This window comes from Taeniopygia guttata, chromosome 7 (assembly GCF_048771995.1).
Source record: "Taeniopygia guttata chromosome 7, bTaeGut7.mat, whole genome shotgun sequence".
NCBI classification, from domain to species: domain Eukaryota; kingdom Metazoa; phylum Chordata; class Aves; order Passeriformes; family Estrildidae; genus Taeniopygia; species Taeniopygia guttata.
Genome location: NC_133032.1, coordinates 12,550,269 through 12,575,022, shown reverse-complemented (window position 1 = coordinate 12,575,022; position 24,754 = coordinate 12,550,269). Strand labels below are relative to the sequence as shown.

General features: G+C 34.1%; 1 protein-coding gene across 3 annotated transcripts in view; it reads right to left on the bottom strand.

The window, feature by feature from the left end:
- Positions 1-24,754, bottom strand: part of PSMD14 (proteasome 26S subunit, non-ATPase 14) — a 46,430-nt gene that overhangs the window by 6,841 nt on the left and 14,835 nt on the right. For all 3 annotated transcript variants that reach the window (XM_030276935.4, NM_001245363.1, XM_072931581.1), the window contains 5 exon segments: positions 17,084-17,155; positions 16,639-16,758; positions 15,480-15,550; positions 14,357-14,507; positions 2,403-2,510 (listed from right to left, as the gene is read on the bottom strand). In XM_030276935.4, the coding sequence (XP_030132795.4) occupies positions 2,403-2,510; positions 14,357-14,507; positions 15,480-15,550; positions 16,639-16,758; positions 17,084-17,155 (522 nt within the window).

Here is a 24,754-nt window from a genome sequence, read left to right as displayed (position 1 = left end):
ACAATCTGATCAACAGAGATTAACTTAAGTGATAGCTCTATGCACGTATTTTCTATTTTGCTCACTCAAATTATGCATTTCATTTTACATTTATGACTTAAGGGTGTGTTGTACTAATATTTGTGGAGGTAAAATTCTATGATCAATCTGCATCACAGCTAATAGAGTCTATTTGCTATTATAATTTTACATATGAAGTATACATTTACAAACAAGATACAATAAATCATACATAAAGTATGCTGAATTAGTGATAAATATTCTGTTTCAAGCATTCCATCTATTTAAGTTTAAATATATATTTAGAGCTAGCTATACAAAATGAATGTGTATTTGCATCCTATGCAACTTAATATTTCAGAATTATAAAATTATCTGTATGAAAGCTGAAAATGTTTTCATACATACATTTTCTGCAAACACATATACAAGGATAAAAAACTACTCGAAAAGTTACGAGAATTAGCACTTACATAAAACTATTACTTGTGCAACTTATTTTAACTAAACTTGTAAAATACAGGCTTTATTATCAATAACAGAATTTATAGTTGAAACTATTAACAGTAAATAATTTCCACTGCCATTTTCTTATCTCACTCAAAATGGATGCTTGATTGAGGTTTTGGTGTTTGTGTATAAGCTCATGTGTAGATATTTAGGAAGTTTTCTCAAGTTCTTAAAGTTTGACAAACAGGTTTGCCTTCTCCCACTATCCCTTTCCTCACCCCTTCCATAAAAAGAATGGGCAAATGTGAAAGGTAAACAACCATTAAAAAGCTGTTGGTAAAGGAACTCAAGAAAAGCACACACACACAAAAAGGGAAAAAAGCCAAGGCATGTACTACTTTATTATCTCTGGGTCAGAATTTTATTCAAGGCTTAAAATAAAAGTAAAACAACACTGCAAGAGCTCCTGCAGCTTTAGGAACAGAGTACCATTTAAAATTATGATTTTTATCATAACAGTGACATTTGCAACAGCTCATTGCCAGCTTGCAAAAAATCAACACAACACAAACAAAAACTACCCATTTTAATAGCAGAAACCCAAAATCCCATGGCCAAAATATGCCACACTGTAGTGACAGTGATCTTAAAATAATGAAGCTGAACAATACTGAAGGGGTTTCCACGGGAAAGCATTACACATGGTCTAGAAAAGCTCAGTTAGAAAAGCCCTGAAACATGCAAGCATGGGCTTGCCTACATCCAATCAAGAGTATTAGCTGCTTATTTCATACTCATTATTGTTTGCAGTTTTGACCAATTTAAAAATCAAAAGTAAAACACAGCCTCCTAAAGCAGACAGTCTTTAATTTTAAGATGCTTTTTTGTTAGCATTTTTATTAACACCAAAGAGTTTCAATGTAATAGTAACAAAAAAGCAACTTATCTTTTGCCAGATAAGGGTATGGTGGTCTAGGACCTCCCAAAGGATGGCTCTTAGAGCACAAATTCAGCCATTATTTCAGTTCTGCTCTAACTAGTGCATGGTCTTTTTCTTGGATGTTTACCTAGCAAAATATTACTTCTATTGTTCAAGTAATGGAACCAAAAGCAGGAGCTGGGCTTCATGGTTTCAAGGACACATGCCTTTAGAATACATAGTAGGGGGGAAAAGTTTTTTAAAGGAATAATCAGTGAGGCAGAAGAATGACAGGGATAAAAACATAATTGCTCCAGAGGATACTTGTTTCAGGATAGAAGCTATTTCTCAAAATAAAGACTTGTTTCAGTGAAGACCAAAAATTTTGTCTTTTTAGTGAAAGTCAACTTCAGAAATCAAACTTCGAATATTTATGTTTCACAAATGTGGATACAAAAGAAATACTAGAGCAGAAGCCAATCAAGCATCCATTTTATCCATCGAATATCCTCCTCCACCATTTTTCAGCAAATTACTACATTACATAAAAAACAGGGATTAATTATTTAAGACACAAGGTTTAATCTAGATTACATAATAAGCAAGAACCTCTATAAACTTATAGTAAAAAGAAAAGAGAACTTTTTCCATAATTTATTTGTGAGTAACTTGAAGAAAGATGAGATGTTGAGAAGCAGCAGTTTTTAAGTAGGACTGAAAACAGCACTTGTCTTGCATCACATTTTATGTCATCAACTGACACTTTAAAAAGTTTGCATTTCCATAAATTTATACTTGAATCTTTGCTGTACACATTAAATAATTGCATTCACTCTTAGATAGCTAATTTAGGGCTCAATTTTAAACTCCTCACATATACATGTCCATTGATGAATCACATCAATTATAAATGCATGTGGAAATATGCAATAGAGAGAACAATAAATAATTTGTAACCTACTGTTTTAAATACCTTTCCCCAAAATTGATGAATAAATCTTGCAATTTACAGGACTAGCAGCACTAGGTTTACCTGGATAGATGGCTTGTTTAGGTGACCCAGATTTGAAGTTGTTTGTCTTGGTTCATGTCCTAAGACCATCATATTAGCATTGATCAATCTGAAGGCATCAATAACAACCTGTAAAAACAAGATGTCAAGTCAATTCTTTTTAGAAAATGCAAGTAATAGAGCCAAGCAACAGTGGACAAGGCACAATCAACTCTCATCTGTTTTTGGCCTTTATCCAGAAAATCATTTAATTATAATATTAATAAAAAAGAACCTCCTGCTGGCTATGTGATCAGCACACTACACTACCTTGTATTGTAAGGTGACACCAATTATTACCTTTTCCATGGAACTGTAAGTTTTATATACATTATATCACCATGCAATATTGAATTTTATGTACACTTACTCTAAGCCTCAAAACTATGCATATGTTTGTCACCTAAATCTTATCCAATCAAAATGAATGACAGAGAGAGACTAAAACTGAAAGTGAGCACAAGCTAAGGGACCAAGTCTAAAGCCCAGTCCTGTCACATCAATTATACTACCACAATACTTGAAATGACAACAAAATTATAGCCAGCAAGGAACTTGCCCCATGTATTCCCTTCTAGTCAGATGCTTTTTGCTTCTTGTGACTACGAAAGGGTCTATAAACTGTCTGATGGATTAAAAAGTCCTTGTCAGTGTCATGCTCAGGAGTAAAAAATAGAGTAAAAGAAAACCAAGGTCATTTATGATTTAAAGGTACATGGTAGGCAGCATTCAGTGCTATTTTATTGCAAATAATGTAAGCCCATCACTGATTCTTACTCTGTCCTGTGCTAAATTTGTCTATGAAAATTTTTGCAAAGAGAAATTCATGGTCCCATGCAATAAAACCCCCACCCCTGTCCATAACATATAGCAGCTGAAACAGACCTAAGAATGTACCAACAACACACTCAAACCCACTCTTATTGTGTCCTGAGCAGCACAGGCTTGTAACTGCAAGAATAATTCTTGTTTAGGTTCCAGTCTTTGAACTGGACCAGTGCAGGTACAGCCTTGCATGTCCACTAAAGCAGCAGCAGGCAGACTTTGCAGGCACCTTGTCTGCATATGTTTGGAGAATTAACTTAAATCTCCTTTTAACAGCTTTTCTGTAATAATTTTTATTCTTTTCTGCTCTGTACTATGAGTTGGACAACGACAGATGCATTTATATGGTTGGTTTAATATTTTGAGAAATTGGACTTGAACCTTTACATTGAACAAACAAGAAATCCACCAATGTCCCAGAAGTCTGCAGAGAAAGTGACAGTCTCCCACCTTGTTCCAGCATTTTCTTCTCCATTTACACAAATAATAATAACTAAATAATGTGCAGTTTTTAGGATTACAAAAAAAAAAAAAAATTGAGGTTCTTCATGTGGAAATGAAGTTAATTGGCAAGTATTTATAACAAAAAAAATCATCAGGTGTAAACAGAAAAAACCCACAAGCTTATCACCAGTTGTGATTTACTTTTGAGACCCAAGTGAGACAGTGGTGTTGACTGAGTGCCACTAAGGGCTATTGATGGTCTCTCAGCTGCTGGCCAGATCCACCTGCATATGACATGTCTTCAAATTGCATGCAGAAAACCTTCCAAAAAAGATCTTCTTTATTAACAATGTTCAGTTGTGACTCAATTAAAATTAGTTACCAGTGATACTGTTTTTTTCTGGACAACAAAAAAAAAAACCCCACAATTCAGATTTAGAATGCAGCAGAAAAAAACCCCCACAATTCAGATTTAGAATGCAGCTGAAGTACACTATCTGATATTAAAGCTACAAAAAAAAGGGAATTACATTTAGAATAATACTCAAAATTATCTAAAACAGTTACTATATATCGATACATTCCTTCTCATAAGAAGTAATTGGGTTTTTTCATATTTTACCTTTTTTCTCTATCTTAGAACACTTGTAACAAGCTTTTGTATGTATTTTTGTATTCCATTTTAACCAGATGCACTAATTTATCAACACCTGGAAATGCCCAACCATAACAAACAAGCAGTATAAAGTAAAAAGTCAAGCAAAGAAGGAGAAAAAAAAAAAAAAAAAAAAAAGCACACCACTGGTTCTCCAGAGACTAGCTAGATAATGGAAAAAAAAAAAAAAAACCTAAGCAAGAAAAATTTACTCTGAGTAGCAAGAAACATGAACTTGGCAGTATACTAGAAAGACAAGGAGTTGCTTTATAGCTTGCTAACAGCCCTGCTTCTAGACCTGAATTTAACTGAGAACTTTACCATACAATGTTGAGCTTATCCAGAAAGAATGGCACTGTCCAGCATGAATTTGTTTTGGGGCTAAAGCCACAGAAAATAAAAATTCTTAAACTTTTTTTTTTTTTACAAGAAAATTAAACATTTCAGATTAGTTAAATTTTACATTAAAATATGAGAACAAATTCCTGAATTATTTATGAGTTTTACTGAATATTGCTCAAATATCTTAATTCTGACCAGAAGTAACTTTCATTACATTTCGGGTACAAACTGCATGGGAATACACTGCACTCTCTCTGTCCTCCTGAAGGAATGATATGCAAGTATTTCCTAAGCAGAACAAATATAAATCCAACAGAAAGCAGTATGAAAAACTGGAATCACAAATACAAAATATTATGCTTTTAAGAAGGATAAAATTACAATTCCTACAATCTCAAATGGGTACAAAAAGTAGATGTGCAAATGCTATTTTTCATCTTAGTTGCACTCTGATGACCAATGGCAACTAAATACTTTAACTACACTAAGATTAAAGGAATTTGCTGCTATCACTATAGCAACCATCTTAAAGAAACTAACATGCTCAGCAACCTGGAGGCTAAATTTAGACCTAATACACAATAAAAACATAAATACAACAATAAATATTCATTTCTGTGAAATGTAGTTGCTTTTTTCATAGTGAGCATAAACCAGTCCTGCCTTTAGAGGATTACATAAAAATAAATAGACTCATTAATGTCCAGTGTACTAATGAGCAATGGGTGAAATAGGTGTTAATTATGCCACAGTAAGATCCAAGAAAAAAGCCCCAGTGAGCACTTGGAGGTGTGTACAAGTTGAAGTCTCCTCTCTATGTTTGTGTATTTCGAAGTACAGAATGATGCAGACTGATGACAGAAACATGGTTACCCCCTATTCTATGATGGAAACTTTAGACACAGTATTTTGAACAAAGAATTTCTAAGGACTAATTACACCCAGCACAAACCACCACTCTGTCGCTTAGATTTTTGTTGTATAAAGTCAGTATTTCCCAACAAAAATATTTAAGCTTTCATTATACTTAAATTACCTATATAATATAATACAGCATGTACTCTTCTAGTAAAATTTTTTTCCAAGCTTCATGCTGAATTCCTTTCCTAAAAAGACATTAAAAAGTTAACCAGAAGTCTATGCTATTGGGATGTTTTCCAGAAATTTGAAGGTAATTTTTAAAAAAATGCATTTCCATAGTGCAACTATTTCACCACTCTGACCATTTAATTTTTCTTTGTGTAAGTGTCTCCAGACTTTTCAGAGGTCATTTCAACAGCAGACAGCTTATAACAAAACCATTAGCAGTTTGGCTAGCTTAAGGAAACCTCTTACTTTCCTTTTTTGTTTATTATCACTGCATGAATCTGCAGCATATGAGAGTTTATAATTTCTCAGGCTTGTTAAATTCATGTTAAAGGTCTGTTTTCTTGTTGAATAAATTTTGTTCATATAATGCTGCCTATTTCATATACTGAGTCTTTAATAGCACCTTTGGTCTATGCGCAACTCACAGATCAAAACAGAGGACTAAAATAGGGGTTGATGATGCTATTTACATGTGTGATTCCTGCTGTCTTCTTGTTAGTAGCTTTAATATAATAGAAGACCTTGTCTGTTTTGTAATTAACACATCTTTACTGGAGAGATATTTGGAAGTGATTGCTGTGAATATACTGGTTAGTAAAATAAACACAATCACACACCACTTTCTGTTATCAGACAAATTTGTGAATTGTACACATTATACTCCAGATCAACAAACTGTGATATAACAGCCAAGTAGAAGACACATTTATATAACCCTTTATTTTTCTGAAAATATGTATTCAATCTGACCTTGCAAATATAATTAGCTTGTGGGATGTGTGGATTTCAGTACCATGGATGCTTTACTAATTGCAGTTCTTGGAAATAGATACTAAATATTTGGAAGCTGCCAATACAAAATAAAAACTGCATCTTTTTGTACATCTGTCTTAGCTTCAAAATGCATAATAATCTAAAAAACAATAACTATACAGCATTTTTTAGCATTTGCTGGGGGTCAACAGCCCACACTAAAGTCCATAGAATGTATTTTTAGGAAGAAAATTTACAATTATGTCCTGTGTAACTTTCAGGACAGCTATAATTAATATGATTAAAATTTACTCACAATCTAAGATGAGCACTGGACACCTCAACTGCTAGCTAGACAAAAATCTGGCCTCTCCACACAGTTATTAAAAATAATGTCTTGATGAAAATATAGGGAATTTAGTAGCCAGACTTTTTAAGCTTCTCCTGAAATTATGAACGCTATCACTCTTTAGTTTCGTAATATCAGATATTGATAATACTTGAATATTATCAGTTTCTCTAAAACAGTCTTCATAACTTTGTGGGGTATTAAAAAAGAAATATTAATTCAAGAGTACTTTACACACTTGACTCTTAAATCCCTCCAATATTAAATTTCCAAACAATACTGAATGAAATAGCTCTGCTTTTCAAGTCCCACTACATTTTAGTGGTAAACTTCAGTTAGGCGTAAGTCAGCCTTTATTGCTTAAATTTAAAAAATCTAACATCAATATTTTTCCAGTGAAGAATCTATGGCATATGGTGACTATCTTTAAAAATGCATTGTATCCTTGGAATTCAAATAGCAATGTATTGTTTATGCCGTATGTTTATGAATAAACATACCAGTGCTTAAAGACAACTGCAACGGATAGAGTGTGGTTCTGCCAGGTGTGGAAAAAGAAGTAATGTCCCATCTAAAACCTCTTTTATCACCTGCAACTGACCTGTTATCAACTGCTTAGTTTGTTTCTAGATTCTTTAAAAATGAAATGGAACACGTGACCAGAGAAGTGCAGCTCAGGTTTATGACCATTTCGTTATTTATGCTGCCATGCACTGTTAGACAACTACAAGTGAAGAACATCTTCTGTCCCCTGCAAGCCCACAACATAAAAAATTCAAAGAAATTGTACTTTTTATGCCATTTCCAATGAAAAGCACTAAGAACTGAAACTGACTCATGCCAAATGCATATCACTGAATTGCTGTGATTGTGAGTTTGAAGTTTGCAACATGGAAATTATTTATAAAATGTCAATTTTAGCTCTGGAAAACATATTCCTAGGAGTATGTGCATTTTCCTTCTCTATCCTTGGAGAATTATTTACTTGTGGTCAAATCTGCAGTACAACTTCAATATCCATACTGGAAGGGCAAGAGAACTACAGCATAATACATTTATCTTGACAAGTGAGGGCATGCATCCGTAACTCCCATGTAGCTGAGCCACAAGTTTTAAAGCTATATGCCTTAATGAAGATAAATGGACTATTCTACATCCACCACAGCAAAAGAAAATTAAACATTTAATACTTTTCAATTAAGTCTTGGAACTTTCTGTTTTAGGGAAGGGCATGAACTCAAGTAACCAATGTAAATGGTTTAGTAGCTAAACATGCATTACTTAATTAAATCACAAGTCCAAAGGACATTACAGAACAAAATTTGGAACATTAGGATTAACACTAACAATTTCAGCACTCCCTTAAAAAAAACAGGAGTTGAAATATGCAAAATATATTAATTTGGATGTCTATTACTAGTCTAGAAAATGTAACAAAACAGTGGTGCACCGGCAGTAACAAAACTATCTAGTTTACACCTAGGTTTACACTGCCTGAACTGAAAATGCCAAGTGGCCCACAGTGTGATGCGGACACAATTAATTTCCCACAAATATGATTCTCCAAGCAAAAGAACATCAATCTTTACTGAATCAACAGTGATCAAACCCAGCACAAACATAAAACTTACTGTCCAAACCAGGCTCCTATTGAAAATCAGTTCCTGCCTAAATCAAACCACAATGTTTGTCCAGTCAATGGCAAGAAATAGCACAGTACTGTGAGAGTATCTAAATGTACTACCCACTGTGCCTAATGTCCAGAAATGTACTTTTGATACATCAATCAAAATTACATACTGCAAAGTTATGTTATCCATTTTAGAATTTTTCCATTTACAACAGAAAAGTTCTAACAATGGGAGTTGTTCCAGGTATAAAAGATTCTGACAAAATTGTTAAGCATCAGGTTTTAAAATACCTTTTCTTCTAAATGCCATCTGCATAATGATTCACGATAAATAGACATGTCTCCAAAGTAGTGACAATACAGTCAATTCACTATTCTGTTTAGTTGTTTTTAATTACTAATTTCAACTGTGTTACTTATTTTTAACTGTACCCTAAAGACTGTTGAATTAATTTGTGTCTAGGGAAGACTAAGTCAAACTAAAGATCAAGACAAGTGCATGAAGTGGGGAGGAGGAGTTGGATATATTAAAAAAGTCGTGTTAGGTGATTCCAATCCGCTTACACTTCTCACAAACTTAATTCTTAACGGGCCATGTTAAATTTCAGGCATTATACTGGTGTCACCACACATCTCGTTTCAAGGATTGCTCTTTCTCTGCCTTCTTAAAAAACAAAGCCTCTTTAAATTCCGTGGTTAATTCAAACAAAGAAGGGGAAAAGACAAGTTCAAAGGAAAAATAATAGCACTTTGATAAAAGAGTGGAGGTTTAAAACCATGCAATATCTCAAAAAAATGGTTTAAAACATGCTCAGCTGAAGAAAATCATGAAGCTAGACAATGGTAATTCCATTATTGGTAATTCCAATATTCAGGAAATTAATTGTTAAATCACTGTCTGCTACTGGTTTCAATGTTTTAGACTAACAAGTAATTATCAAATTATGAAACCATTCACAAACATATTTGTCTTGATAAACTGAGAAGATTTGCAGCACAAAAATGGAAGTCACCAATCTGAAACAGTGTAATACACAGATAAATTAATCTAAACCGGAACATAAAAGTAGCAAAAGAGATCAAAACTACTTGCAAATCTCTATTTTTATGGTCAGCAGAAGCAAAATGACCATCTATTACTCTGAAGAGAAAAAAAATTGAAACCAGGTATTAACAAATACATAATGCTCATATACATTGCTAATTATGCACAGGTTGTCACTTAGATTTACAAGTACCAATGTAGAAAAAAGGGGAAAGAGGTTGCTAAAACAAGTCCTCCAGCTCTCCTCAGGGTTTTCATTTGTATAAGGAGGATAAAAAAAGCATTTCCTCTCCCTCCAGCACCATAAGAGTAATTTTTTTCATACTTCAAAAATTACTTAAATAACAAATTATAAAGTTCAGCACATTTTTTTTCTGAAGATCTCATTAGCTGAAGAAAAGAAAGTAATTTTCAACTACCAATAAAAAGAAACTGCATGCACAAAATGGTTTCAGACTACAGCCCACATTCTGACTCTTTGAAGTACAAAACCTTCCAATTCCAGAAGAGGTTGCTCGGACCACAGCACCAGGTTCTCCAATGATGTATGTGGCAGGAGACAGTAGTACTAAACTGAAAAGAGCAGCTGCTGACCATATGCATTCAAATGGAAAAAACCAAGTGCAAGAAAAATTAAATATTGGAACAGGAACTGGCATGAGGCTGTTGAATCTCAAGACTCAAGTGGACAAAACACTAAGTGAGCTGATCTGAACTCAATGTTAAAACCGTGCTCACCACAAAGTTGGGCTAGATGATCTACAGAGATAATTCTCAACTAGAATTGCTTTGATTCTAATGCAAATGGAAGGCTACCCAAATGTACATATTTTATTTTCTTTTACCATCTGAATGAGTTTAAGATAAGGATAAAGTACCACAGCAAAATCCTCTTACAGGATCTGGTTTAAGCATAAGATTAAGATGGATAACATATTTGTTTCAATCTGTCTGAGGTGACTGAAACAGAATTTACAAAAAAGTCATTGCAAAGACAACTATTTTCCTCGGCAAACAATTAAAAAAATAATTTTGCCATGAACCAACAGATCTTTCAGACAGTGCTTTGCTAGAAAAAAATATAGCTTAACAGAAATGAAAGTTTGCTGCACGAATAAGAGATTTTGCTACCAATCCTGCTAAACACCACAAGTGCCAACAAGTTTCTCAGATGTACAAAATGGACTTTTGACAATTTTGGGTATGTTACTGATCCTTATGCAAGCACTTATTAATAAAGGGAAACAAGTAACTCTCTCAGAAGAACAAAGTATTTAAAATGGCAACTTTGTTATAATAAAGATCCAAAGTTTAAAAGAGGTCAAAAAAGAAAACACCAACTTTTTTTTTTTTTTAAATATTAATTTAACAATACAGTGAGTGCAATGCAGTAAGTTAATGCTTTTGGAATTAAAGCTACTATGTTACAGTGGATTTAGTATAGTTATATTTTCCTTAAGAGGTGACGAACAGCTGCTAAGTTAAGGTCCAAAAAAACACATTTATTTTTAACATTTGGCAAAGGTTTATGGTTCTCTGTACAGACATTTCAAAGTGTATGTTGGAAATAAATATGAAATGTCAATATTTAGCTTTATTCCAGATCTTTAATGAAATTACTGCTTCTGTGAAATATTCTAAATATGTATTACAGCTTCCATTGCACAGATTGGAAAACTGGAGGGGATAAAAGAAAAGTTTATTAGTAAGTATAAAATGAAACAACAGCTAGCCAGGTTACCCCACTGGCCATATCCATATTTCAGCATGTTTACTATAACTTAATTCAAAGAAATCAAGCTAAAAAAAAGTCAAAACAAAGCTTTTCCTCTCTGGGTTCTGAGATCACTGACCTCAGTGAGTTAAAATTCATTGCTCTGTTGTGAGTTTATTTTACAGACAACTAGAGCACTATTAGCCTAAATATTGCAAAACATAGTACATACCCATGAAAAAAACCTAATTTGTGTACAAGAATATGTTTGTAGAGTAGCAAGATCAGAATTTGGAATTACTTGTCCTTCACATGTCCTGCTATATTTATGCAAAAATATCCTAATCCTAAAGTGGTCATTAAAGCAGTTGGCATTTAATCCATAGGTCTATATGAGGGGTTTATTTTTATATAAGGATTTTATGTTACTTCTTATTTTTGCTCATTGGCTTTAAGACATAAAATGACTGGTTTGGTTTTCTTAATTGATGAGAATTACAGGTATATTTATTTTTAAACTGCAATCTTACATCCCTATGCTATGCAGAAAACGTGTATTGAGCCAAGGCAGTTAAAAAAGAAGTTAACAAGTTTTCATTTTCTACAGTAACAGGGCAAACTGATTTTTAATGTTTTAGGTAGTCAAGGTGAACCTGAGGTTCCTCATCAGAATTCACTGCAACTTCCTGACACATGAAAATAACCTCTGCCCCAGTTATTCTTCACTAGCACAACTATGATTGCTTCACTGACCATAAACTATGGCAATTTATATGGGCATGGACCTGCCCTGAGGCAGCTTTAAAATTAGCTAATGTGCTATTTTGGGCTTTGCTTTTAAATACATTTAATCTCAGACAAAACATGCCATATTAAAATCTTCTGTGCCACATGTTCACTTTACTTTTTTTGCCAGACAGTCCTGCTAGTATAAAGTATAATGAGTAATGATCTTGGACTCACGTAGCTAAAGCTCACCAGTATAATGGTTACTACACTAGCAAAATTATCTCTGTAAGTGGCTCTTCATGCTGGCAATGCAGATACTTTCCTGAAACAGGCTGAGCTTGAGCTCTGTAGCACACAAAGAGGCTCTGGGTGCCATGATAAATTAACCAGGCACATGAAGGACTGGAACCTCACCTAAGAAACCCCCTTGAACAATAATATATCTGCTCTTCTCTCAGTTCATCTAAAATCCAAACACTTTTTAGTGTAAGTGATCTTGCCAACAAGGATCATAAAACTAGAACACATTCCACATCTTCCAAATCAAGAAGTTAATTACAAGTAGTATTCATAATTTGGGAAATTCTTTTTATTTCTAAGCTTTAAAGGATGCACTTGCCAGAAACATGACAGATGTAAATTTTTTTTTAACATGAAACCTGAGAATGTAATTTAATCTGACTGTAGCAGCTAAAAATGTGTATGAAAAACAAACATTACAAGACTTCCAGTAATCTCAAGTACTGGCAGCAATGCCATAAGAGCAGCTGTAACTGAGAAATGCTTAGATGGACAAAAATTTATTCACATCTAAACTAAATATGCCAAAGATTACTTTATTGATGATTTCAAAGATCTCAAAGCTAGACATCTATGTCAAACATCAGTGGCAATAAAATATTATAAAAAGAAGCACTTGAGCAAATGTGCAGTATGATTTATTGGGATGTTTTTCTTCTTAATGGATTTAATAGCTGGTGAGGTCTAAATTAATTACTAGTAATAGTCTTGACAATTATTTTTTGACAAAACAAAAAGAATCCTATTTCAATATTTCTATTGGAGTGGGAAAATAAAAGCTCTAGGAAAAATAAGTAAGGAATAATTAAGTGTTCTACTGCATCTTACCCCCCCCTCCAAGACTACCTGTATTTTCTTCTACTCTTTAAGCAATTTAAAAAGAACACAATTTATACAAATGTCTAATACCTTCCAAACAACCAGAAGCTAACATTTTTTCAATTGCCTGTTACATAAATGTATTTGCAATAAAATTCAGAATTAAGAAAAAAAAACAACCAACTGAAAAAGCAACTGTAGATTCAGAACATTCTGCTATGAAATTAAGTGAACTCATAGTGTTTGGTATCTTTAATAAGATCTGCCTCACAGGAAATATGATACTACAGTTTTATAGAAGATGAACACTTCTGAAATATTTATAAATTTACATGAATATCATCCATATATACCATGACGCATTTCAATAATTATTCTACAATACAATGGGAGTGCATGCTCAAACAAAACACCTCAGCAGTATTTTAAAGCAGTAAACCACCTAGCCAATTTCTGTATGTTCTGTAGTTTTTCTAATCCACTCTCCCTGTGGTTGAGCAAAATCGAATTGCCTCTCACATTTGCAGACAGCTCTGTGAAGGTGATAATAGAGCTGCTCCCTGCTGTCATGAGGCAGGAAATAGGAAAATGGCATATGGGGCTAGAAAGAAATAAAAAGAGAACTAAACAAGAACAAAAGAGATTTCAACAAAGGACAACTATAACCCAATATGCTTTGCAAGTTAAAATCTCTTTTCATAATAATTTAACGTACTTAATCATTTATCTACATGCTTCTCAAAAATTCAAATGCTTGATATCAACTTCTCTGTAAAGTTTTATTGCCCAAAACATTTGGAATAGAAATTTTAATAAAAATCATCATATGCAATGCCTGCAAACCGATGCATTCTTAGTACCCATGTTAAGGGGCTGAACTTATTCCAATCTGTTGGTAATAGATCTCAGAATTTGTAGCTAAAATTTAATATATGAAACAACGTATACTTGGATTATTAGTTGTAAACCTGTTGAGTGACACTTGAATAGCAAAATATTAAGAGAGGATTATGATTGGTTATGTGTACTGACAATATCAAAGACTTCCAGCTTGTTTAAGGACTACTTATGTAAGATGCAGAACAAACTGGAATGATCTTTTCATTTACAATGAGATTTTGGTTTTATTTTTATTTTTAATACAGTATGGGCCTCCAAAAATCAAGTATTTACATGTATTTACAGCGTTCCTGTATAAATCTTACTAAAGTACCTTAAAAATAAAAAGCAAGCCTACTATACCTTTCCTTTTACACTCTGAATGGGATCCACCACCACAGCAACAGCTCTTTCTGATAAGGCTTCAAAGCTCTGCTGAGTATTGATATCTACACCAGACAACCAACAGCCAAAGCCAGGATGACTATGATACCAACCAACTACCATCTCAGGTCTGAAACAAAGAGGACATTGAGATTTTTAAAAGTATAAACACTTATCACAAGAAGAAACAGGAACATATCAGGGCATAAATTACGATGAGCTGTGAAAAAACCACCATTAGTAATATTTAAATTACTCACCATAGTATGGTGAAAACATGGACATGAATAAATGCGACAAAAGAGGGCTATCATTAAGGGATACACATTAGCAGTGGTAGAGCATGCTTTCAGTTTTTCACCCTGTTACCACACCTTCCCTGAACCAGTTTTTACCCTTTCAGCACTTGAGTAAATATCTACTCTTTAACTCCTTGGCGTCGAAGGTTGAATTTTCACGGCAGAAAGTCCATTTCAGACATGGACAACGGGAACCAACGGTGGGAAAGGATTAAATATCAATTAAACCAGCAGTAGAACTAGGAACTCAGTCAAAAAGCAATTTGCACTGTTCTGTTCAGCTGCTGAGCCTTTTGCTAACATTAATTTTGAAGTTTTTCCCACAGTAAAAGAATTTGAGCAAGCAGACGACAACTGTTGAGAGGTATGAGTGAAATAAAAATTTGTTTAAATACTAGGATCTTTTGCAAAATTATTTTCTGTTTCTTTTCATTAAAATTGCTCATGAATAAGCTATAACTTCAAAAATTAAAGAAAATTTATTTAAAGGGTTAAATAAAAAAATCAATCCTTTAAGCAGGTGCTGTGTAGTAGCCGCCTGTGCTAAACTGAGCAGCATTCTAATATTTCTGGGTGATAATCAAAGCTGTAGGTTGAACAGGAGTGACAATCTCCTGACAATTGAAATGCATGACGGAGACTGAATTACATGCTTTGCTACTCACCTAATTTTTGGGGAAATTATTTATTCTTAAACATTATTAATAGCCCTTAGATCACAAGTTTTGCAGAAAGCCAGCTGTTTCTTCCCAAAACCATGGAGAGAGTACTTGTGCCTGTGAGCTCTCTTTACAGTGACTTACCTTCCCGTCTGTTTCAGCATATCCAACATTTTTGCTTGAAATACAGGATCAACTGCCTCCACACTGACACCCTGATTTAAAAGACAGACAAAAATCATAGTCACCGTACATGAAGCAATATTATTAAAAGACAGACAAAAATCATAGTAGCTGTACATGAGGCAATATTATCTTTTAACTTGTAACTTCACACAAACAAAAATATTCATAAGCATCTGTTTAAAAAGACAACCTGAATACTTTAGTACTACATGACAGAACACCCTTAAACACAAAATATAATTTTTAGAAATGTATTTCAATGTGATTTTTTAAATGCTGAAAGATTATTTTGAATTGCTATTTAACTAATCTTTAATGTGAGTAAACATGATTAAATAGGCATAGGAATTCACCTTTTTCTCCTCTGTTTAGTCTGCAAATAGTGGCCTGTTCTTTGTCCCAAGTTCAGCTCTACACGTTTTATTCAAGATAAATATCACATATTGAATCTTGCAGATTTTTGTATTATGCACATGAATAAACTCAGGACAAAAGAATTTGAAAATTTCATGTAGTGCAGCTCTGAGTTAAAAAGGAATCATCCCATGCCTGTTTTAAGAACATTTCATTCCAGTTACAAAAAATAAAGCATCATAAATTCCAATTATGTCTCTTGACTATTTACCGTTTTAAACTGTTCATAAAATGGATATTCTTACTCAAAATTTAAATACATTTTTTTTCAAACCACGGAACTATCATTTAAGAGACATGCAACTAAGATTTGTCAAAGACAGGAAGTTTGAAGTATATAGCACCATCACAATTAAGGGCATGATACATTTCTAATCAAACATTTCACATTTTGAATATTTCTGCTAGCTCACAGTATATAAGTCATGTAGTACACTACATTTATACATAAAAAAGGTCATAATATCTGCATATATTGATACACACTTAAGTACTAGCCTTCTCTCAAGTAGAAATTTTGACTACATTTCATTTTACTGAAACCCTTTAACCATTAGACTTGTTTGGATTATAACTCACAGTTTATACCTTCAGATTGCTTCAATAAGGTAAAGCATAAAAAGCTTTTAAAAAATAAATTTACCCTAAGGAAAAAAACTAACAAGCAAATAAAATTATCAAGGTCTAGATGCAAAGAGCTCACCGTTCCGGACTGTGGCATTGCAAAAACATCAATCACTCTCACAGTATAATCATCAACAAATTCCCCAAGCATCAGACCCATAACTTCCATAGGGACACCAGCACGACCATGCTTCAACATCTGGAATTAAGACCAAATGACACCATATGTTTAACAGAAGGCTCAAGTCTTATTTGATGTAGTTTTTTCAGCCTTTGTTCATCTCTAGCTAATTTGCAACTTGTAGCACATTTGGAAACTGCAACAAACTATAAAATAGTAAAAACAAACCCAACAAAAGAGAATTAATTAAAATAAGTTTCTGAGGGTTCCAATCAGTATTAATTTATTTTTTAAATAAGTCTGGCCAGCACTTAGGCAACACAAGTCCATTAACTCTGGACTGCTGCCAGGTGCTCTAACTCCAGCATTATATTCAGACATAGTATGTACACAGAACACTTACTTTCAGCAGTGCAAGGGAAGAGATATAAACCTGTTCTGCTGTATCGACCGCAGGAGCATCTGTTGGTGGCCCCTATAAAAAGAATAAACAATTATTTTCACCATCACTGTTATCCGGCAGTTTCTAAATATTTTCTTTTGTTTTGCATATTGCAAAACTTATAGAAAAATGCATATGTAATTCTGACTTAATGAGTTAGACGTAGCTGTTACAAACAAAACAAAAAATCGCATACCCAATCCCCAAACCCTTCTTTACAGCACTTTCTGTCGCTAACATAATTTTGTAATAGGTCCCCCAGCCATCATCCTGTCACCCTCCACCCCAAACAACACAGTCTAAAAAGCAATCTTATCAGAGCCAGTCAAATATAAAGCAGGCAAGTGTTACACTGGATACAAACCTGTTACAAGCCATTCATTCGTGCTAAGAGTCAGATAAGTTTCCATTAGTCAGCCTTGCTGCAATGCTAACCTTCGTCAGCTGAAAAATATGGCCAGTTCTCCAATTAACTATGTGTTTCTTACAGTGGTGTGAATGTAAATGCTGCTGGGCTAGCATGATTAACTGGCATCAACACAAACAGCAATTTCCCTTTGCTTCATCAGCTTTCAGCTAAAGAGGACTTGCAGATAAAGGCTATGGGAGTACTTTGCAGATACACTGGTACAGTGAGAGAAAAAACGGACCTCTGATCCCTAGGTGGAAAAGCTGTGAACAAAATACTTTGCTCTTTGCCTTATGAGTAGTTATTCAAAAATTAGCACAACTGTCCCAGGTGTGAATGATTGGTTGAAACAGGTTTTGTGTACTGTTGAAATTGAAAAACACAGGAGGCAGCAGTTTAAATGTCCCTTTCTTGAGGAACAAGAGAAATATTGCTGTTATATACAGAATTCCACAGGAGCGTACCTCATTACAGCCAATTAACAGCACGTTCATTACTTTATTGCCAAATTTCCACTGAAAAGACACAGCTTCTGCATGAGGTGATACAAACTTAGAAGGGGAACAAAGCAACTACGGAAAAAAAAGATACTCCACATCAAGTTAAAAGAGGAAAAATGGTGCCTTTACCAAACACTTAATAGACTCAGAACTTTGATTCCATAGTTATAAGCAAAACTAGGGGAAAAAAAACTTGAATAAATTTTTAATTTTTCACTTCAAGTGAAAAAATTCAACACAACATGCATCCATATGACATCAAACAAGACATAGCATTCAACACAAGCCATTACTTCCTGTAGATAAAACTGGTTACTTACATAATCAACACATTATATTTGTACAGGAATTATCCTTTCTGCATACTTTGATATTCACACACACAAAAAAAATCAGTCTTCAGAACAAAGCTTTAAAGACAGTAAGAAAATTCAATTGTGGGGTTTTCCCCCCTTAAAGTCAATGAATCTATGAGTTCTACATCCAATTTTTATGTTATGAATCCAATCTTCGTATTTTGAAACTCAAATGGATCTATCAACCACATGCAGTTCCTAAAAGCTTCAAACCTCTATTTCCAACTTTGATACTGCTGACCATCATCTCTCAGTATTTGCCCTTCCTTACTTACTACTCATTCCTAATTCTTCTGTCACTTTAGTCTTTTCATCAGCAATCTTCCAGCATCTTTCTCTGTTTTTCACCTTCCATAGTATTGTCACCAAAAGTCTATTTTTCATCAACCTCACCCCTTCATCAAGTATTTCCCTGGCCTAGCCCTAGCCCAAAAGTGAGATGCTCCAGTTGAGATGAGCTCCTCTAGCACTCACACTGAAACACTCTAAAAGCAGTTCTTCAGAACATTTCCCAGAACCAGATGGACAGAGCACCTGCATTACTTATACCGAATTTTCTGCAATTAAATTGACTGGCAAAGCTTCAAATGCCCAATCAATTTGCAATGCTGTTCCCATGGTTTTTTTCTCCATAAACATGTCAGTTTACTTTTTCATCTCTTATCTCTTCTGCTTTAAGTCTATTCACTTAGAAGTGTTCACTTAGAATTTGGAAAGCACAAAGACTCATGTTTCTGCTTAATCAATGCAAAGAAAAAAAGGCCCAGGTAAGGTGAGTTTTAATTTTAAAAGTTACTTACTAGTTTGTTAACTAAATTCTTTTTTTATACATAACGCTCTCCCAATTTTCCACCAGTTCTAGACCAGAGATGGTCTGAAGGGAAGACAAAAATAAATAGTAACCTTGCATTTTAGGAAGAGCCCTAACACCCATGCTGTGATCACCAAATGCATTCCACATTTGTTCCAGATTTTTTTTAACATTTCACTGTAAGCAACCATCCCATTACACCATTCAGTAATTTTAAAAATAAAGAACAGAGCAATAAAAATCTCCCCCAGATTAGCACAAATAGTTCCATGATTTCTGGAAGGCTTGTCTTGCTATTCAACTGAGACTAGCTTCTCAAAAATCAGGAGGCGTGAACTGAAGCTTACTCCACAGACTATGCTTCTTGGATGAGCTCTCCTCTATGAAGTTTCCAGTGTTTGCTAAAATCACACTGACACCTGTCCTGCAGCTGAGGCATTAATCAAAGCTCTGTCCTCTATATAGATGCCTGTGCCCTCAACTTATAAAAAGCTTATTCTTCATAACTTTTCTCATTTTAGAGATCAGTCATTAGATTCACCACTTACAGGGAGGAAACAAAGACAAACATTAATACATTCTGTTTCTGTAACAAGGCAAAGGAATCACCTTTAGTTTGAGTGAAGGTAAGAACTAAAGCAGGGTGTTCAAAATATTCCCTTATGATTTCTATATTCCTTGGAGCATCCAAATGCTCATTTAACTTGATGATGGTGCAGAAGAGGAGTAGTATCATACCTAATATGATACTTCATCAAATTTCAGGCATTCTATGAGATAAAATAGGGTTGTTTTTCAAAACTTGCATTGAATTCCTGTTGCCAGCACCCATAGTCAACAATTTATTTTCAGCATAGGAAACTCTGCTAATTCATAAAGAAATTCTTCACTGGTGCAAACCAAATTTGCTATTTTTTTTAAAGCCATAGTATTCACTGTGAAGGATTTTACATATTAAATGTGTTTAAAGATATACAAAAATTACTACACTAAGGATTAGGAGGTATCAACAGTATATTTCACTGCTTCATTTTAAGCACATGCAAGACATAGTAAAAGTATCAAACATGAGTTTCCACTCTTACCATGCAGTTCAACCAATTTACCTGAACTTGTAAAAATTAGCTAATGGTAGTACACAAGGCAGGTTTGTTAACTCTCAGTCATCTTATAAAAACACAGCACATACCAAGTATTTCCTTGGTCATTGATGCTTCTTTGTGTGACCTCACTATCTCCTTTCCATCTGCTCTTTTCTTCTTATAGATTTTAATTACCAGTTAGATTATGGGAAAATTTAAGTGCTCATTGCACCGTACCACTTATGTGTATTAATTTTCATGCTAATACTCATTCTTTTGTTTTGAATATCAATTACAATGAACTGCTCACAAGAGTACTGAAATTCAGAAATTCTGAGGAGGAACTGATCTGTAGGTCAAGGTTCACATTATTTTTCTACCAAAGATTAACTGCCACACATTTGTATTTCTACAGAAAATTCTAAACCAAAGTTCATCATATTCTTAACATAAAAACTTCAAAGATTTAACAGCTAAAGCAAACTTGGGTCTTCCAAGTAGTTTACTTGACTTTAGATTATTTGAAAACAGAGACATTTGGAAACTGGAACCAGTTTCTTCCATCTCTGATCACCTCCATTTCCACAAATGGCTAATAATGTAACACAGCCCTGGAGTGACAGCCCCAGTTTCTGCATGTTAGTTACACAGTATGTGGGAGCCAGCTATGAGTTACATGTTTTGAGATCTCTTTGGCCTGTTTCTGGTAGTCTTTCACAAAAGTTTACGCATTTCTTTCATCAAGCAAAGAAGAAGAAAGATTTTATTAGCTAATCTCTACATGGAGGCAAATATTTTACACTGACCCTCCACAGCATGTGCTATTACCACTGCTCATAAACTTCACTGCTTGCCAACTTTAACAAAGAAGCACCATCCTTACGAAGCAGAGCACCAAATTAAATTAACTGGTATCAGGAACCCAGACAAGAAAGCGTTTGTGTCTGCAACGCAAAAGAGCTGCTGGTGTCTGTAGTTACATTATCATATTCAAAAGACAGCTACCTCATTGCATTGTTTTGGAAGACTGTCCATCTCATTGCAAATACTGCATACCTACAACTTTATTGGATTGTTTCTTGGAGAACTGGAGAAGAATTACATTTGGAAACTGCAAGGAATACTGAACATTCTTTTTCCCAACTATGCATATATAAGCTGGACACAGTAATTATTAAAATTAAAGAACTGCTGTAAAAAATACTGTTATGTTTTACTGAAAATTGATACTTCTGAATCAATTCTATGCTTCCAGTCACTGAAATGAGCTGCCTGATGGCCACCTTTTAAAACCCAACAAAGCTTTAGGATTGCTTTTGTTTAGAATGGCAGAATTCCAAGTTCAATAATAATTGATAAAATTAAGTTACCACTATCCAAACTATTTTTTTTTTGTAAGACTTGTAAGGGAAAAAGAATCACATGCAAGTTATGGACAGAAAATTACATCGTAATATTATATTATGCAGGTTACTATTTTTGTTTAAAATAGTTAGAGATGATAGAATATAAAAAGCAGTCCTTTACTTGGGTAGCCCTTGTTGACGAAGTGTTAAAGGCATTTGCCATTCTTACAGGATAAAAACTAACGCCTTGAAGTGTTACCTACTCAGGCCTTTTAGCAAATTTGTTAACACTTTTAGGTATATTACTTCACCTTTCTCTTAGTGTGAACTGATATAAATTATTTAGCCAATTTTATTATTAAATGTGAACTGAAGTGTCATTTTAGGACACTGCTCTTTATTTGTACTATTTTAGATTTATTCAAATAGTTACAGAAAGCAAACTTGATTAATTACACAAGGAACTGAGAAATATTCCACAAATGGATGCACTTTCCATTGTTTAAATGGATCTTAAACTCTGCTCTGGCTTCATGCTAATAGCACAAAAGACAATTTTGAAATACATCATACCTATTTCAAAAAATCCCAGTTTTGCAGTGGCAACTGTGATAAAAATCCAAAGGCAGTGAACTTAAGTGCTGCAAAGGATGTCTCAGCTTTAACACACCAAACAACATACTACTGTGTAAAATAAAAGAATCATCACTACTTCCATTTATTTTTGTAACTGGAAAAATTTAAACACAGGACACACAAGCAAACAATGACTGCTATCATGTTTTATTTCTTTCCCAGTAAGCTAAGAAAGAACCTTTTAATAGTTTAATTTTGTGAGTATTAAACAACTAGTGTGAAAAACAAGCTGCATGTAAACTATTTCTACTGCCTCTGCTTCAATGACTAGCTGAGGCAACCTGTTATAGGAGGTGTTAATTGGCAATAGGAGTACAAGTCAGAAGCATGTTCCCCATCGTCCTAACCCAGCAAGGCTAGGTCATTAAAGTGGAAATGAATTCTTTCATGCCGACTTAACCCTTTCACTACATATTTTCAGCTGTTATATCCGAAGACAATTGAGAAAGATCAGCTAAAAAAAAAAGACAAAAACTCCCTTTGGATTACTTTTGAATTTATTCATTCCACAATTTTTCTCTACCTCCTCCAAAACAAGTGATACAGGTAAAGATGACATTTTATTATGTAGGTAAGGGGGAGAAAGGCAATTGAGGTATAAATGCAATGGCAATCATTAGAAAATAATAATTTACCATATTAAAAGATGCGTGGAAGGATAAGCCACCTAAAAGTGAGCTTAAAGCTACTATTTTGTGGAGTATTGTGTACTATTGTATTGTTTTGTGTACTATTTTCAACTTTGTGCATATAACTTGGTACAAGGGGAAAAAACTATTACAAAATACTAGCTGCAGAGGACAAACATGAGCAAGTGTGCAAAGGAGGCAGAGGTAGCAATGATAGTAAGGCCTTAAAAGTTCACCAGAATACCACTGCTCTTCTCTACTTTTTGCCATTAAGTGGTACAACCTGCTGATATATTGATATAAAGAATAAGAAATTTCTTAGATCAGCACAGTGTTTTTTACACATTGCTAAGCCTAAAAATCTAAGCAGAGTTGGGACTGTGGAACCATTTTCTTCCTGTACTGAGACAATACACTTCTGGAAATTACCAACTCATGTTCCATCAGTGGAAGTGGCAAAGGGAGAGAGGCATATTCTGGGATCTAGAAACCATGTATTGCAAGTGCTAACTTCAGTACAGGAAGTTAACACAATCAGTCATGTCAGGGAAAATTATAGCAGTCATACAAAAATATTAAAAAATCAGTGAGCTCAATAAAAAAGGAAAAAATATATTATTTTGCTGTGTGAATCACACACTAAAATTAGTAACAATTTGAAATTTTATTGCTCTTTTCAAGCTATTACACACACAATTTTGTAGTTAGTTCCACATCAACAGGATTAGATTTTGAAGCTACCATTATGTCCAAACAGTTTGTATGTTTAGGTCCATTTTTATACCAATTATAAACAAGAATGCATAACAGTCTACAAAATACCATAAGTCTCAACAAACAGCCTAGATCTCTCAAAGGATCACATTGTCTTGTTACACCATATGTCAGATGAAATAAAAATTGCAGTAATATGTTTAGCCTCAGAGACTCCAAAATGGAGTAGGGATACTAAGGAAGTATTGTGGCATCAACTGCTACCTTAAATTGAAAAATCTCGGAAAAAAACCCACCTTAACAGGCTACATAAAAACTGTCTCAGTATGTTTTACAAAATTCTGTCTCCTAAAAAAAGTTTACCCAGGTTCACATTTACAACAGAACTGCACGAACAGCAATATAGATGGACTTGAAATATATAACATTTCCCATCTCCGCCCCTCTTCAAAATCAAAATTACAAAACACAGAACTTTGTATAGCTTTGAGCAGTTGGTTAAACGGGTTGGGATCATAAATTTGCCAACACCTCTTTGGTGCAGAGCCAGAATTTTACTGCTTAGATTTCTGCTTATTTAGGATTTTAGTTTCTGTGGGGCAGTGTTCTGTGGTTTTCTTTTTTAGTGTGTGTGGGGTGGATTTTCATTTGTTTTCTTGCTATGGTTTTGGCAGGGGGGGGGTTTCTGGTTTCTTTTTTTTGTTTGTTTGTTTGGTTGGGGGTTTTTTACTTTTTTTTTTTTTTTTGTTGGTTTGCTTGTTATGTGATAATTTTTAACTAAGCAGAACTTTGAACAAAAATTGTCTCTAATGAGACACTCAGAGAACATTATTATTAAAAATAAATGTTTACTACTCAATATTAACATGTATTCATGATATAAAATTACTTACATACATAACCTTGATGCAATTTGCAATAGTCAGACTTCACACAATGTTCCCAACACAACTGTTGTATGAAATGGCTGCTTAAGTGTAATCTTCCCTGGGTCAGTGTTTCCTCTATCTTTGCCCCATTTTACACATTCATTGAGACACATAACTCAAAGGGGTAGGTGTGCTGTAGTACTGCAGTCAATATTCCTTACCAAGCATAAAGACAATTTGGACTGAATGACCTTTAAATGTCCCTTCCAACACAAACCAT